The sequence below is a fragment of the Dermacentor andersoni genome, chromosome 1, assembly GCF_023375885.2.
Source record: "Dermacentor andersoni chromosome 1, qqDerAnde1_hic_scaffold, whole genome shotgun sequence".
NCBI lineage: Eukaryota > Metazoa > Arthropoda > Arachnida > Ixodida > Ixodidae > Dermacentor > Dermacentor andersoni.
Genome location: NC_092814.1, coordinates 97,771,724 through 97,788,283, shown reverse-complemented (window position 1 = coordinate 97,788,283; position 16,560 = coordinate 97,771,724). Strand labels below are relative to the sequence as shown.

Below are 16,560 nucleotides of genomic sequence, written 5' to 3'. Positions count from 1 at the left end.
GGCGACAAACGCCATTCTAAAACTGTCTAATAACGGGAGATCTCAACGGTACCACGCCAGTGGCCTGCTCTTCAAGAAGACAGTCATGCCCTTCACGAATTATCTGAAGGCTAAAATGATCCTGGCTCTGGGGGCGGCGCATGGCGACAAGAGGAAGGCAGCCAAGCTATATTCCGAATGTGGCATTGTGGAGGACGCCCTAGTCCGTCAACAATACTTAGAACGTACGAAGTCCTTTGCGAGAGAAGTAGCTTCACAAGAAAGTGACACAGGACTGCGACGGTGTAGTTCAAGAAGCGGAAACGGATCTTTTGGCTTTCTTTGCTGCTAACCCTCACGGTAGTGTGCGCGACGCCAGTGCGGAGGCCGGAAGCTCAAGGTGATCAGTGTGGAGGATTAAAAAAAAAATGTCATATGCACCCGTACCATGTACATCTTCATCGAAAACTTGAAGACAGATTTTGAAAATAGTCTTGACTTTGCCAATTGGATTTTCACAAAATGATAAGAACCAGACTTTCTGGCTCTCAGCACAATGCGTTGGCGGGCTAGTTGGTGCGAATCCATAATTACTTTGTTTAGCGCAAAACAGCGGACACAAGAAAGACGACAGGACAAGGCGCTCTGACTCTCACTCGCATCCTTTGGACGGATGAGGCTGATTTCCGCAGAAACGCGCAAGTTAATCTTCACAACGCGCACTACTGGAATGATTGGAATACCCACTGGCTGGCACAAACCCGACACCAATGCCATTGGTCGTTTAATGTGTGGTGCTGTATTTTTGATGGCAGCATCAATGGACCCATCTTTTTTGACAACACACTAACGACGCAACGCTACGTCAACGACATCTTCGAGGGCCCCGTGAACGACATCTGTTGCAACATTCCATTTGCGCCCCTTCGGAACATCTGGTTTCAACACGATGGTGCTCCTGCGCATAGTAGTTAGTCTCTAGCGTGACTCAAGCTTTTTCCTGTACAGTGGATTGACCGGCACAGACCTGTACCCTGGCCTGCAAGGTCGCTGGACATGACACCGCTGGTGTTCTTCTTGTAAGGCTACGGGAAAGATCGCGTGTATATTAGCGCGAAGCTACCACACCGGACGCCCTGAAGGCAAAAATAAGCAGAGTCTGCCGCGAGATTGCAACGTCGTTGGTCAAAGCTGCAACAGCACAAGTGTTGGAAAGGAGCAAGTATTGTATTGCTTTAGATGGTGACCTGTTTGAGCACGTGCTATAAGTGTCAGTGGAAAATAACCACTGAAAACTGGTGTAAAACGTGAATGTTAAACGCACCTTCATGATTTCACCCTATTCTCACATAAAAAAGCTTGCGACAATGATAGAAATAGGTAAAAAACTTATTTGTTTATCCTCTTTTCCGGAGTTCAAGAGACGGAAAGGGTAAATGGCTGAGCCAGTTGCACCTTTGGATGTTTCTTTGTGGGCGGCTGAGATGCCTTACCTGCTTTTGGTTTATTTTTGTTTGTTTGTGTTTCGTGTATTTCGCGTGCTTTTTTTTCTTGAAACTACCAGGCACACTTCAGCACGAAATAAATACTTGATTCGAAGGTTATTTAGGATGCCCTACAACTTTGTATTTGACATGTTTGCGATCCAAGCAATAATGAATAAGTTCACTAAGTACACACGACTGCCACTACTATGCAGACGGTACGATTTCTCTAGAGCTCTTGGGTTTTTTAAAATCTTGGTCCAAGCTAACTGGGACACCCAGTATATTCGAAAGAAACAAATATTCGATAAAGTAAAAAAAAAGAAATTATTGTTAAATGTTTTTCAAAAGATTCTAGCAATTATTAAAAAGAAATTCAGATGTTATATTTACTGTACTAAAACTTGGCACACACGCACGCGCATACACCGTCGTAAATATAAAATGTTCTTGTATATATATATATATATATATATATATATATATATATATATATATATATATATATATATATATATATATATATATATATATATATATATATATATTTGTGTGTTTATATATATATATATATATTTGCTAACCCTGGCATCATACAAGATGTGGACGTGCTCGGTAAGGTGCGCTGCAGTGACCACAGGATGGTAAGAACTCGAATTAGCCTAGACTTGAGGAGGGAACGGAAGAAACTGGTACATAAGAAGCCGATCAATGAGTTAGCGGTAAGAGGGAAAATAGAGGAATTCCAGATCAAGCTACAGAACAGGTATTCGGCTTTGACTCAGGAGGAGGACCTTAGTGTTGAAGCAATGAACGACAATCTTGTGGGCATCATTAAGGAGTGTGCAATAGAAGTCGGCGGTAACTCTGTTAGACAGGATACCAGTAAGCTATCGCAGGTGACGAAAGATCTGATCACGAAACGCCAATGTATGAAAGCCTCTAACCCTACAGCTAGAATAGAACTGGCAGAACTCTCGAAGTTAATCAACAAGCGTAAGACAGCTGACATAAGGAAGTATAATATCGATAGAATTGAACAAGCTCTCAGGAACGGAGGAAGCCTAAAAGCAGAAAAGAATAAACTAGGAATTGGCAAGAATCAGATGTATGCGTTAAGAGACAAAGCCGGCAATATCATTACTAATATGGATGAGATAGTTCAAGTGGCTGAGGAGTTCTATAGAGATTTATACAGTACGAGTGGAACCCACGATGATAATGGAAGAGAGAATAGTCTAGAGGGATTCGAAATCCCACAAGTAACGCCGGAAGAAGTAAGGAAAGCCTTGGGAGCTATGCAAAGGGGGAAGGCAGCTGGGGAGGATCAGGTAACAGCAGATTTGTTGAAGGACAGTGGGCAGATTGTTCTAGAAAAACTGGCCACCCTGTATACACAATGCCTCATGACCTCGAGCGTACCGGAATCCTGGAAGAACGCTAACATAATCCTAATCCATAAGAAAGGGGACAGTAAAGACTTGAAAAATTATAGACCGATCAGCTTACTGTCCGTTGCATACAAAGTATTTACTAAGGTAATTGCAAATAGAATCAGGAACACCTTAGACTTCCGTCAACCAAAGGACCAGGCAGTATTCCGTAAAGGCTACTCAACAATAGATCATACTCACACTATCAATCAGGTGATAGAGAAATGTGCGGAATATAACCAACCATTATATATAGCTTTCATTGATTATGAGAAAGCGTTTGATTCAGTCGAAACCTCAGCAGTCATGGAGGCACTGCGGAATCAGGGTGTAGACGAGCCGTACGTAAAAATACTGAAAAATATCTATAGCGGCTCCACAGCCACTGTAGTCCTCCATAAAGAAAGCAACAAAATCCCAATAAAGAAAGGCGTCAGGCAGGGAGATACGATCTCTCCAATGCTATTCACAGCATGTTTACAGGAGGTATTCAGAGACCTGGATTGGGAAGAATTGGGGATAAGAGTAAATGGAGAATACCTTAGTAACTTGCGCTTCGCTGATGATATTGCCTTGCTTAGTAACTCAGGGGACCAACTGCAATGCATGCTCACTGACCTGGAGAGGCAGAGCAGAAGGGTGGGACTAAAAATTAATCTGCAAAAAACTAAAGTAACGTTTAACAGTCTCGGAAGGGAACAGCAGTTTACGATAGGTAGCGAGGCACTGGAAGTGGTAAGGGAATACATCTACTTAGGACAGGTAGTGACTGCTGATCCGGATCATGAGAGTGAAATAATCAGAAGAATAAGAATGGGCTGGGGTGCGTTTGGCAGGCATTCTGAGATCATGAACAGCAGGTTGCCATTATCCCTCAAGAGAAAAGTTTATAACAGCTGTGTCTTTCCAGTACTCACGTACGGGGCAGAAACCTGGAGGCTTACGAAAAGGGTTCTACTTAAATTGAGGACGACGCAACGAGCTATGGAAAGAAGAATGATAGGTGTAACATTAAGGGATAAGAAAAGAGCAGATTGGGTGAGGGAACAAACGCGCGTTAATGACATCCTAGTTGAAATCAAGAAAAAGAAATGGGCATGGGCAGGACATGTAATGAGGAGGGAAGATAACCGATGGTCATTAAGGGTTACGGACTGGATTCCGAGGGAAGGGAAGCGTAGCAGGGGGCGACAGAAAGTTAGGTGGGCAGATGAGATTAAGAAGTTTGGAGGTTCAACATTGCCACAATTAGTACATGACCGGGGCAGTTGGAGAAGTATGGGAGAGGCCTTTGCCCTGCAGTGGGCGTAACCAGGATGATGATGATGATGATGATATTTGTGTGTATGCACGCATCAGGTGTTTTTCTTATAATTCCAAAAACTTTCTTTTAAATGAAACTGTCATATCTAGGCACTGCTGTTTATGCAGATCAATTATTTACTATATGGCACATGTTTTAATTGCGAAATTGATGCTGACCAGTAGTAAAGTCATACCTGCTTAACAGAAATCCTAAGACAGGCGCGTGTTTCGATGCATGAGACTTTAAAATGTACCGCGAACTGCATTTGAGTTTCTGTTAAGTCTCCAGAAGCGTGCCTCTAACAGTCCGGGGAAGAGAACCAAGGCCTAAGTCAGCAGTAGCAATCGTAAATAAACAACTTTGCAACAGGCACTAGTAACAAGTTCTCTAAAATATTAAAGCACAAAGCAATCTAGCCATAACGTGTCTAAATTTTTCAGATAATCTGGACTGAGTTTCTTATTGATATCGATGAAAAGCTGATTGAAAGTTTTGGATAAAAGACGTAACCCAAGTCACATTGTTTTGAGAAATCTTGCTAGGTTACTTCCACAGGGTTCCATGTGTCACCCCACGTGGTCGTTTTACTTTTCTGCCGACGTTCGTTTTTTACCGTATTATCTCTGTTTAGAGTTCGTCTGCTGTATTTGAACCTGAATGTTGTCGCCTTTTATATAGCGACAGAGACTTCTCTTATCAGATTGCGAATAGTGCTAGATATTCGCGCATGAGCGCAAGCAGCAGAAGTTACTCTGGAACATACGGTGATACTTGTATGAATAGCGGACGGGCTTCACCCTTTGGTTCATGTTCGACAACCGACGACTGTGATTGCTACTGTTGTGGCGATCTCGAGTTTTGCTTGTCTTTCTGTACAGTAGTACGCCCTATAAAAAGTTTCATTTTTTAACGCGCACATTTGGCTGCATTTATTTATTCACCGTCACTACAATGAGACATTTGGCGGAAGGGCTTATTTCATGCTTCGGCCGCACCCGTAAAGCAGTGCACCGAGCCTAAGCGGTGAGACGCCACTCTCGCCCCGGACATGGAAGCTAGCGTTAGGCTACAAGGATTCCCACTGGAGTATGGACCCCCTTACCTGACCAAAGCAAATTAAACAGCTGTGATGACAGCTGTAGTGCCACATGCATTGTTCACGTTGCAATCAGTGGAGCTGCCGGCTTTCCGTGGATTTTCGTCGGACTACCTCGGGTCTCACTGGAGACAGCTGGCTGGAGAACTGGGCCTGAAACGGTGACGAGTAGCTGCGCCATGTTTATTTTTTGTTATAGGACACCTCTCAGCCATAGCTTGAGAGACTAGAGTCCACCCTGCCGACATGACACCGCTTAACAGAACTTCAGGTTTCCACAGACTTCGTGCGAATAAAACGGGCCGCAGACTAGACTAGGGCTAGACTCCCAAGTGTCCGAGCGCAACTACCAAATGATAACATGTCTATCTTCACGGAAAAGATGATCCACCTGTTGCGCCATGCCATCGAAGACATGACGGAACAACGTAAAATTCCTTCTCTGATGCAGAGCGTGAACCGGTATTGTTTCGCCGGATTGATGTGCAACCCACGAAAGACCGTGCCAGAGTTTCTTTGGAGATCAGAACAATCGAAAAGACGCTTAAAATCTGGATCGGGCAATAAACCTATGAATGCTGAGTGAATGAAGAGCAGTTGTGCGCGAGGAGTTGGGAAGCATGTTCCCGGCGTCCTCGACCGCGGTGGCCTCAATTTTTGACATAGCCAAAGAACAAGTACAGTGGTCACTAATTGTCCCTCACGAGTTCCCTCAAGCACATGCAAGAGATATCCATAGGGCGTGCAAAGTGCAGCCAAATGATCATGCGACGGACGTCTGCTGTATGTACTCAGCAAATATCACTGATATCCATGCTCTTAAAGTGGGTGTCCAAAGGATATCCACTGGATGCCAGTGGGGTCACTGGGGACCAGTACAGGTGCGATTGCTGTTTGTCGCAATGCCGAAGATTATCCGCCCCTGATTAGAATGCTGCAAGAATCATGTTGAGGACATATTGACTACAAGCCGCTATTCAGACGAAGCTTCGGACCAAAGAAAAAAAATTCTCAACGAAGACATGACGACGCAACGTAACAACAGCTGGAAAGTGTGACACAGCCGAGAGCCGACGCCGTAACCCAACTGCAACTAATGGTAAGGAGCATAGACCTCGACGTGCTTACCGACGGACATAAGGTCCCTGCTGTCGTCAGTCAGTCAGTCAGTATTTTATTTTCACCAAACAAAAGATCTGTGAGCACAAGAGCCGACTACTTTCTCAGTAGGCTCTTCACCGACAAGCTGTAAAAAGTAGATTCTGCATGGAATGGCCATCAAATTCGCCCAACTGGAGGCCAGCTAATTATGTAGAGTGGAAGTTGCACAGAGGTTTATGGTTTATAACCAAACTTACCCTACTACCTTTGTAGTCTTGATGCACTGCTCACGGAACGCAATCGTGGTCTTGGTCATCCTGAGCCAACACGGTGTAGTCATTCGAGAATAGTCGAGGATATTGTCTACGAACCAAACGGGATACGACTATCAGTTACTGGGCCTTGAACGTAGTCGAAAATCAAGCCGGCATCCCGCCCCACACCAACATCATAATTTCCGTCGGCGCCAAGCAGACGTAGGCATGTAAGGCATCATCGAGGGTTACCTACATAACGCTGCTCACACGTTTTTGTCGCAAGAGAAATCGCTCAACTGTATCGAGGTAAAGCGAAGGTGATGGTGACACTTTAGCCTGGAATACAAACACCTCAACAAGGGCACGACGATCGCATACATGGGAGAAGCTGTGGCAGTCAGCAGTGCATCAGTGCTCTAAATCTCCGTCCCCTGTCTTCGTGACTCAAATGTAAGAGCCCACCTTCGACATTATTCCAGATCTTCTGAGGCATAAATGCGAACAACTCCGAAGTCTACTTTTTCAGTACAGAGACTATTTCGTCGTCATCGAAGATTCGACAAGCGAGAATTGCCGACCATCGCATGATAAAAGAAGAATGCAGTAGACCACTCCGTCAATACCTGTACCGATTTTAGACAAAATAACGAGAAACTATAAAGTAACGATTCCACGAAATGCTGCGCGACTAAATCATCCAGCTATTTAAGAGCCTGACACGTACTGCTTTTCGCATCGATTACTGTCGCATAACAAAGTCAAGGAGGTATACCCTCTCACAGGGATAAAGACACAGGATAAGCGCTGGTCCTGCGCCTGGCTTCTTTTGTACCGTATAAGGCGTGCACTTGTTAAACCTGCAAGTGTGAACCAATAAGCGCTGCTACATGTTCTATCAAGAGACGCCCGCGAACAAGATTATTCTCTCAAAGGCTTGTTGCTCATGTGGACGTTCTCGTACGTACTTCATGTTGTTCAACTTATTTAGGGTCGCTTTAAATAAAACGTAACAGAAATTATAATTCCAATGTCTCATTTCCTAGCCTTCATTTTAGTGAACAGTTTGCGCGATCACAAGCTGATGGACTCGCCACAAACCGGAAAACGGACGCGCAACACTTCGGCTAGAAAACGCCTACCGTAAACGTATCCCTCACATAGCGCAACTCAGAATAAGTAAAGCTCATTCTTCACTTTACTCATTCTGTGTTGTCATTGCCCAGCCGCCTTCGCTAATTTTAATACAGCAACAGGAATGTCAAGGATTCGTCATGGAGTACCAACTCGGTCAAACCGCCACCATTCTGCCTACCGTAAAAACGCCAAGGTTCTCACTAGCCTTCCCAGTTCAGCCTTATGCAGAATTCTCCTTGAACTATAGTGCTACTAAGCGACGGAGGTGATTTACACGGTGGCTTTGTCATTTCATTGGAGCAATTCTAAGTGATATTATGCCTAAATCTTTCAGGACCATCAAGGACACCGAAAACGATTGCCCCAGTTCCTGGGCAACGTCCAACTCCGGGCCCACATGACTGTCAGCAGAAAGAACTGCTGCGAAGGTTCTTTGCTTGTGGGATTGCATTGCAAGCAAGCATTGAAATGGCGGATGACCCATGCAAGTAGGTGAAAGCAGTCAAGGTTTTCATATTCTTTCTAAGGAATTATGTTGTCTCCATCGTGTATCTCTGAACCAAATCAGCATTCAGTGGGATGAGAAGTATTGGATACTGCGGTTGGTGTTAGCGACAGCTTAGAACCATTTCCTGCGGTATTGTTATCCTCTTCGAATCATCATCATCATAAACAACAGCAGCAGCACCAGCAGCAGCACCACCGGCAGCACCAGCAGCCGATTTTTAGGTCAACTGCAGGGCCACTGCCTCTCCCTGCTATCTCCAATTACCCCTGTCTTACGCTATATCATCCCCACTTGCACCTGCAAATTTTCTAATTTCATCGCCCCACCTCGCTTCCTGCCCTCCTCGACTGCGCTTTCCTTTTCTTGGCACAAATTCTGTAACTCTACTGGTCCACCGGTTATCTACCCTACGCATTACCATGGCATGCCCAGCTCCATTTCTTTCTCTTAATGTCAACTAGAGTATCGGCTATCCCCGTTTGCTCTCTGATCCACACCGCTCTCTTCCTGTATTTTAACGTTATGGCTAACATTTTTCGTTGCATAGCTTTTTGCGTGGTCCTCAATTCGCTCTCGAGTTTTTTTTTGTTGAACTCCGAGTTTCTGCCCCATATGTTAGCACTGGCAGAATGCAATGATTGTACGCTTCCTTTCAACGACAGTAGTAAGCTCCCTTTCTGGATCTCGTAATGCCTTCTGTATGCACTCCAACCCATTATTATTCTTCTGCAAATTTCCTTCTCATGTTCCAGCTCCCTGGTGAGTAATTGACCTAGATAAGCGTATTCCTGTACATACCCTAGAGACTGATTGGTGATCATGAATTCTTGTTTCCTTGCCAGGCTATTGAACATTACCTTTGTTTTCTGCATATTAATCTTCAACTGCACTTTCGAAATTTCTCGGTTAACGTCCTTAGTAATTTGTTGCAATTCATCTTTAGTGTTGTGTACAGGACAATATCATCTGCAAACCGAAGGTTGCTGAGATATTCACCGTTGATCCTTACTCCTAAGCCTTCCCAGTCTATTAGCTTGAGTACTTCAAAGCATGCAGTGAATAACACTTTTAGAGATTGCGTCTCCTTGCATGACCTCTTTCTTGCTAGGTAATTTTCTACTTGTGGAAAACCAAGGTAGCTGTGGAATCCTAAATATTTCCCAAGATCTTCACGTATGCCTCTTGTACTCCTTGATTACGCAATGCCACGATGACTGCTGGTATCTCTCCTGAATCAAATGGCTTTTCATAATCTATGAAAGCCATATTGAGAGGTGTATTGCACTTAGCCGATTTATCGATTTCCTAAATGACGACATGGATGTGATCCATTGTAGAACATCACTTCCTGCAGGCAGCCTGTTCTCTTGGTTGACTGAAGTCAAGTATTGCCATGAATCTACTGGAAATTATCTTTGTGAATATTTTATGCAGCACTGAAAGCAAGCTAATTGGCCTATAATTCTATTCTTTAACGTCTAGCCTCTTATGGATTAGTATAATATAGGCATTCTTCCACTTCTCTGGTACACTAGAAGTCGTGAAGCACTGTGTACAAAGGGCCACAAGCTTTTCAAGCATAATATCTCCATCATCATTGATTAAATCAACTCTGATTTCGTCTTCTTCTGATGCTTTTTTCCGGGACATGTCTTGCAAGGCCTTTCTAACTTCATCCCTAGCTATATGACGAGCTTTTGCCATCCTGTTAATCACTACTTCCAATTAAGGTAGCGTGGCTGCTCTGGGTAGTGTACGGGTCGGTACAGAATTCTTCTGTTGCTTTTACTATATTTTCAACATTGCTGATAACATTACCCTGCTTAACTTTCACTGCATACATCTTGCCTTATGCTATTCCGGTTTTCTTCTCACTGATTTCGTGCTGCGGCCATTTTTTACTGCTTCCTTAATATTTCCCATGTTATAATTTCAAATATCCCTTACTTTCTTCTTGTTTATCAGTTTTGACAGTTCAGGGAATTCTTTCTGATCTCTTGAGTTGTCGTTTCTTTACTAGGCCCTTTGTTATTTGGGAGAGCTTACCTACTGGCGGTCTTGGTGCCTTACCTCCCACTTCCATTGCTGCTCCTGAAACAGCCTAGTTACGGTTTCATTAATTACCTCTATCTTATCTTCACCTTCCTGTTCTAAAGCTGCATATTTGTTTGCGAGCACCAGCCTTAGAAAGCTTTAGGACGCAAAGAAACTCTGGAAAAAAATACGCGGCACTAAAAAGTTTTGTCACATTTTGATATTGTCAATGTGCAGACAACACTTATCGATAATTGTGCAATTCTTTTCAATTCAATTCAATTCGATTGATTCAAATGCAACAACTCGTCTTTTCTTGTGCGCAGGTGCATCAGTGAGTACGAGAAGTGCTACTCACGGGCCAAGAATGACTTGAAGTGCTGGAACGACAATATGGGGGCGAACTTTACAAAGTATATGCTCGAGCTTACAGAGGCTACCAAGAAGATGTACCAAGTCAACTGCCCGAAGCGATTTCGTACGTCAATACAATTTATTGCAATAATGGCCCCACCCGAATTGCGTCTTTCCTGAACGTTCCTCGTGCTTCTTTCAGATGCCGGCACCGCTCTCGGCAAATGCGATGCTACTGAAGCAATGCGCAGGTTTTTCCTGTGTGACTTGTCCTACTTCCGACTAGTCGAAAACGCCGTAAGGGTGGGCGGTAAAGCACTCGAAAACATTTGCAGGTGAGTAGGCTATGACAGCATTTGCTTGCAGCATACTCTTGCTTCGCGCAACGAATCGCCGAATATCTTACGTGCGCTTGGTTTTAGTGAACTTCAGTGTACAGGGTGTCCCAGTTAGCGTTAGCCAAACTCTTACAATTAAAATATTGAATATACGAGGATGCAACCAATGGTATTCTGTCAGCAATGACGTACCGCAACAGGATTATTTTTTGTAATTCAACTGCCGATAATTAGATTACATTGGTTAACGTTTTAATTAGGGAATTGAGGGCACGAATATTGATAAAAAACTAATTATGTTTTAAAACACCAGAATAAGTTTTTTTTCAGTGTGCTACGGGGGGGGGGGGGGGGGGGGGGTTTGTGCAATTTACTTTTCCCACGCTATAAAGAAAATGCGCGAAATAAGAAAATAGCCGCATGATAACGCGTCTGCGCGCCGCGATACCAGCGGTTCCAGACGTTACTCGTTAGAATTAACTCTGCTCAATGCCTGGCTCGGCTGGCACGTGAAAGTAGCGAGGCATGGCTATTGACGTTGGTCAACGCGAACGGCCTTTTCCACGTGAAGGGCGAAGATAATGCAGTGCGCAGCCACGTTCAGGAGGAGGAGGAGGAGGAGGAGGAGGAGGATAAAGGCATTGAGCTCATTCTTCCCAGTAATAGCCGCATACCCGAGTAATGCGGCAATTTGCATATTTCGCGCGTTTTATTTATAATGCGGGAGAAATAATTACGCGAGGCATGGCATACTGAAAACAACTGAATCGAGTGTTTTAAAACCCAATTATTACTCTTCTATCAAAATTCGCGCCCGATTTCCCATTTAGTTACATTTGAGGTGCCGCAGAACTTAGAGTAAAACTGTCACTGTGGTTAGATGCCGGACGAAGTGCTGTCGGAGCCTCACAAAATTTATATTATTATTATTGTTTCTATAAGCAAACGGCTCAGCATTTCTGTTTGAAACTTTGAACATGACCACCGCCGCCTTGCTGTTTTTACAATCAACCGCTGAAAGAGTTGATACCTCCCATACCATCACTCGTTTGGTATAGGAGGTATAACGAAGTGTCACTAAATTTTGAATATAGTACTAACTAACTAACTAACTAATTAACTAACTAACTAACTAACTAACTAACTAACTAACTAACTAACTAACTAACTAACTAACTAACTAACTAGGAACTAACTAGGTAACTAACTAGGTAACTAACTAACTAACTAACTAACTAACTAACTAAAGTACTAACTAAACCGTTTATTAATTGAGGCAGTAGCAGGCAAAGTGGCATAGCCTCTTTGCCCCACTGCCTCTCTGAGAAGTCTTGCTTGCTTGAATTTTGATTGGCCAAGGTTCCATGTGCCTACCTGCTTTCTTTCTCCCTCATGGCTTAAAATATTTTATTCGCGAGATTTACAACAGCCCTAAAATAAAAGTGCTCCTGAATTATGGGGCTCAAGAAGATTTGTTCGCGTCAGCCATGGGCGCGTATGTGCTCCTACGTTTGCACTTCGAGCGTCATTTTATAGGCTGCATAAAATTGGTAGGTTGCTCAATGTCGTAGTTTACCGTGCAAAAGTGAAATGATGCCTGTCGCCGACGTAACCGAAAAGATGCTGCTTTAAAGGTTACTTCGACTGATGTAACCTTTAGTGTGTCGAAGGTTTATCAGAATGTCAGAACCAGTACAGCTGGCCTACAGATAACAGCACGACCATTACTTATAAATTCTAGTCATAAAAGCTCAGTTTCTTGGTCTACAGTTTTTCAGGCATATGGCCCTTCCAGAAAAGATTGATTAGTTTGCTAGTACAGCACCGGATTATTAATACAGTTTTCTTTTTCTTAAACTCATAAGTATTTCTTCGTGATCCGTCAACTGACTGCAGACTTGAGTTTCTCTTGTTTCCACTGTTACATCTCCGAACACGCAGTACGCCGAACTTGTAGCATAAGCGATAAGATGGGCACATGGTACACACCATGAAACAACACACTATAGACAAGAATGCCTGCTCGCTTGAACAAGGCGGTCCCGTCAGAATCTCGTCGGCTATATCAACGCGACGCAACGCCGTTCCGCAACGACAGAAAGACCTTGCACACGCCTCCGAGAGCAGAAATGGGCCGGACGTTCTGTTTTCCAGTTTCGAAACACCACATTTCGCGATGTCGCCACAGACAGACTGGCTAAATGGACATTGCTGCTTTTCATCCTGTCCGAAAATTGGTGCAACAAGTTGGCGCGAAGAAAGGCGGACAGCAAGTTCTAAAGGCACAAGGAGTAGAGCGAGCGAGTGAAGGGAATCACAGACGTCTAACACACGCACGCATGCACACTCGCACAAGCCCGCGCTTTCTGACTGCCTGCACTTAGCAGTATTGACGCGGGGGTGACGTCGTGGACTCGTGTGACGTTATTGATGCGCAGCTCTACTTAAACCTTGTAATTTATGAGAGCTGTCAGCCGATGGGGTCTTCACGGAATAGCTCGTATATAGGCTAGAAAGGATCGTTAAAAGAGGCGACTGCCAATCGTGATGTCAGATGTATTATTCGCAATGGCGACAATTAGCGGCCTGCATAGCATCCTATCAAGTAGTGTGCAAACTCCTCCCCTGGAGTGCTGAAGCTATCCGCTTCTTTCTCCCACCATGTTGTCGGGGGGTCCACCATCCGCGCAATATATTAGAAATTAGAGTCAAATGGAGCTAGAATTGTTCCCAAGAGCAAATACCAGGCAATCCCCATGCTCCACATAAAATAAGCGAAAGCGGCTGGGCAATAGCATTAACCCTTATGAACAAAAAACCTTGCGAATTTGAATGAGATTCCCGTAATTGTACTGAAAATCGTTACCTGTTAAAAAATGACACAGTTAAGACATGCTTTATCGTAATATGATAGCGCGCAGCGAACCCAGGCCACCATGCACAGGTGTAGCGGTAACTCTGACGATACCACCCTACTGCGAACAGCGCTTCTTAATGTTGCGTGTTGTGGATATTATTCGACAATGTTTCGGATGTTACATAATTATCAAGAGCTCGAAGGGGGACAGTTAGCTTCAGTAGAAAAGGTCAGTGATGGGGACATGAGTAGAGCCGACAGGGTCTTCCGCATCACGCTACGTCTGCACTACACCGAGGGGCGCCCTCGCTAAGCGATCATGCCAACCGCAGTTAACGTGAATCTCAGTCATGGCCTGTCGCACGCTTAGGTCGGCCTAGGAAACCCTAAACGCAGATATACTGCGGAGTTTACATTATATTGCTAATTACTGCGACTGCACTTATTATGACTACAAAGTCTGATGAACTATGAATTAATTTCGCGTTAACAGTGATTAGCAAGCCGGCAACCAAACTCTTCCGTTCCGTGAATACCTGGAAACACACTGTGCGAGACTTATAAGAGACATGTGATAAAGATAGGCGCGATGATGGTATTAAACAAAGAGCGAAGTTCGTGCTAAGCTTGCAGTTTGGACGCACAGCTTGTCGTCCTGATCTGCCACTAATTGTTCAACGGATTATCGTGGCGCTTTTTGTACCTTAAATATATTACCAGGCCACGAGCTAATACTTACCTCTGTTGCAGGCACGTACTCGACGTGAACGACTGTCTAGCGAAGCTGGAGTATCAGACGGGCTGCACGAAGTCCGCTCTGCATCAGCATGCGGCCTCTCTCCTGGGAAAGATAACATCACCGTTTTCAGGGAAATGTGGCGAGCCAAAACGTAAGTGAAACGCACTGAGGCGCTTGAAGGAGTCTTGAAGGAGAAGAAGGAATTTATTTAATTCGAATGCACTCATAAGTATATATATACACACTTTATTCGGTTCTGAGAGAAAAACCTGATACTTCTGTAACACTTAGGTAAGGTAACCGACTCTTGTACAAGCCATATAGCTGTGCGTTAGTTCCTCTGGAAGTTCTCGAAAGCGTTGGACAAGTAGCAACGAGGGAAAAGTATATACAACAGTGTACATAGAGTGCGTAGAATAGAAGTCAATAGCGCCAATGAACAACAGACCGTTGAGTGAAGTCCTACTCGGCTCTTGGCCAGCAACCTAGGGAGCCGTCAAGGCTCTTTAAATGTTATCATTAACTGCGGCTTTGATTCAATGCTGTCAACGAGCCCTTCGGACACGAAGTTGTATATAAGCACGTCCTATACTGCCTATCCTCATCGCCCCTCTTCCAAACTTATTTTTTTCTTCTGTTACCCGATCCTTTGAGCAGACTAGCATAATTGAGGGTAATTACCTCAGACCAAGATCTATACGCTTCCTCTAATAAATTATTTATTTTAATTATCTAAATTGGCTAAATTTCTTCGCCAGCTGGTTTGGTTTTACCTTCTTCAGTTATAAGAGCCTATTTATAGGAGACTTAAATAGAGGTTATGTGAGACTTGAGATTACTCAGAAAACAGTCGTACTTCTGCGAATGTGACGCTACCACTACGGAAATCATTCGAGCGTTCGTGTATATGTAAAAAAAAAAAAGTGCACCATTTATGGTTGCCTCTAGGTAACAACAGCAGCGAACTTGGACTCCAGAAAGTGCACGATGTTAATGTATTTGTGCAAGAGCAAGTTTTGCTGTATAGCTGGGGATTTCAGGCGTATATCTTATAAAATCCCTAAAAAGAATCCCATGTGACGATGCGCTCAGCTGTGTCCATACGCATATTTCGTGAAAAAGAGCCGCCGACTTTCCACAGGCTCCAACGAACTACTTTCTGCTTGAGTTGCACGCCCCTGTGAAACGCACAGAATTGAACACTTGTTCTTGCTCAAATCACAGCGGTGCCTCTGAACGATCTTCGATGCCTGTGGATGTAGGTGTGAGCGCTTCTCTGTGTTCCTGATGGCGTTTCAATAGAAACTGCTAATGGTACAATGTAGAAGCATGTTCTGCATCCGGGGAAAGCACGTGAAAAAAAAGCGTTAAAATACGTGTTTGCAGTGACTCTAAGACCACTAAATGTCGGATAGATCGCATGAGCAGCGCGGGTCCAGAATTGGCGGTTCACCATAATGACATGGTTTATTTTTGCGAGAAATTGACAGCATCGGTCGTATTTGATAAAGGTCTGTTCAAGTATTAAGTGAAAGAGCCCGCCATGTCCAGCGAAATCCCGCGAAACCTGCTCACTTTATCGGTGTGCGCGATTTATTGACAGGCGCTGGACTATCAATAAACACTATGCGACTTGGCGTCCCGCCATTGTTACAGGCCTGTTTCTAAATTCGGTTTTATTTGCAGCTCATTCATCAGACATGACACAAAAAGACAGTGTTGACTAGGTACACTTCACGATCCAATATGGAACAATGCCGATAGCTTTTCCCGTACAGATGACTCCGTTGTCAGGCGACAGTGACGCTTGTTGGCAAGGGCGACAAATGAAATCCAGTTGCTGCCGTTAAATTTTCAGGCTCGCACTTTTCTACAAACATTGACCATTAATCATTTGCTCGGTGCGAGGGTTATGTGGCGCTCAAATAGCAGGCATCATA

The 16,560-nt window shown here is 44.1% G+C and overlaps 1 protein-coding gene across 1 annotated transcript in view; it reads left to right on the top strand.

Annotated features, from left to right (window-relative positions):
* The window catches only part of LOC126545342 (uncharacterized), an 88,586-nt gene that overhangs the window by 29,961 nt on the left and 42,065 nt on the right, over positions 1-16,560 (top strand). The window contains exons 9-12 of the mRNA XM_050193155.3: positions 8,125-8,278; positions 10,659-10,810; positions 10,889-11,021; positions 14,632-14,771. Coding sequence (XP_050049112.2) covers positions 8,125-8,278; positions 10,659-10,810; positions 10,889-11,021; positions 14,632-14,771 — 579 coding nt within the window. The remainder of the gene's footprint in view (positions 1-8,124; positions 8,279-10,658; positions 10,811-10,888; positions 11,022-14,631; positions 14,772-16,560) is intronic.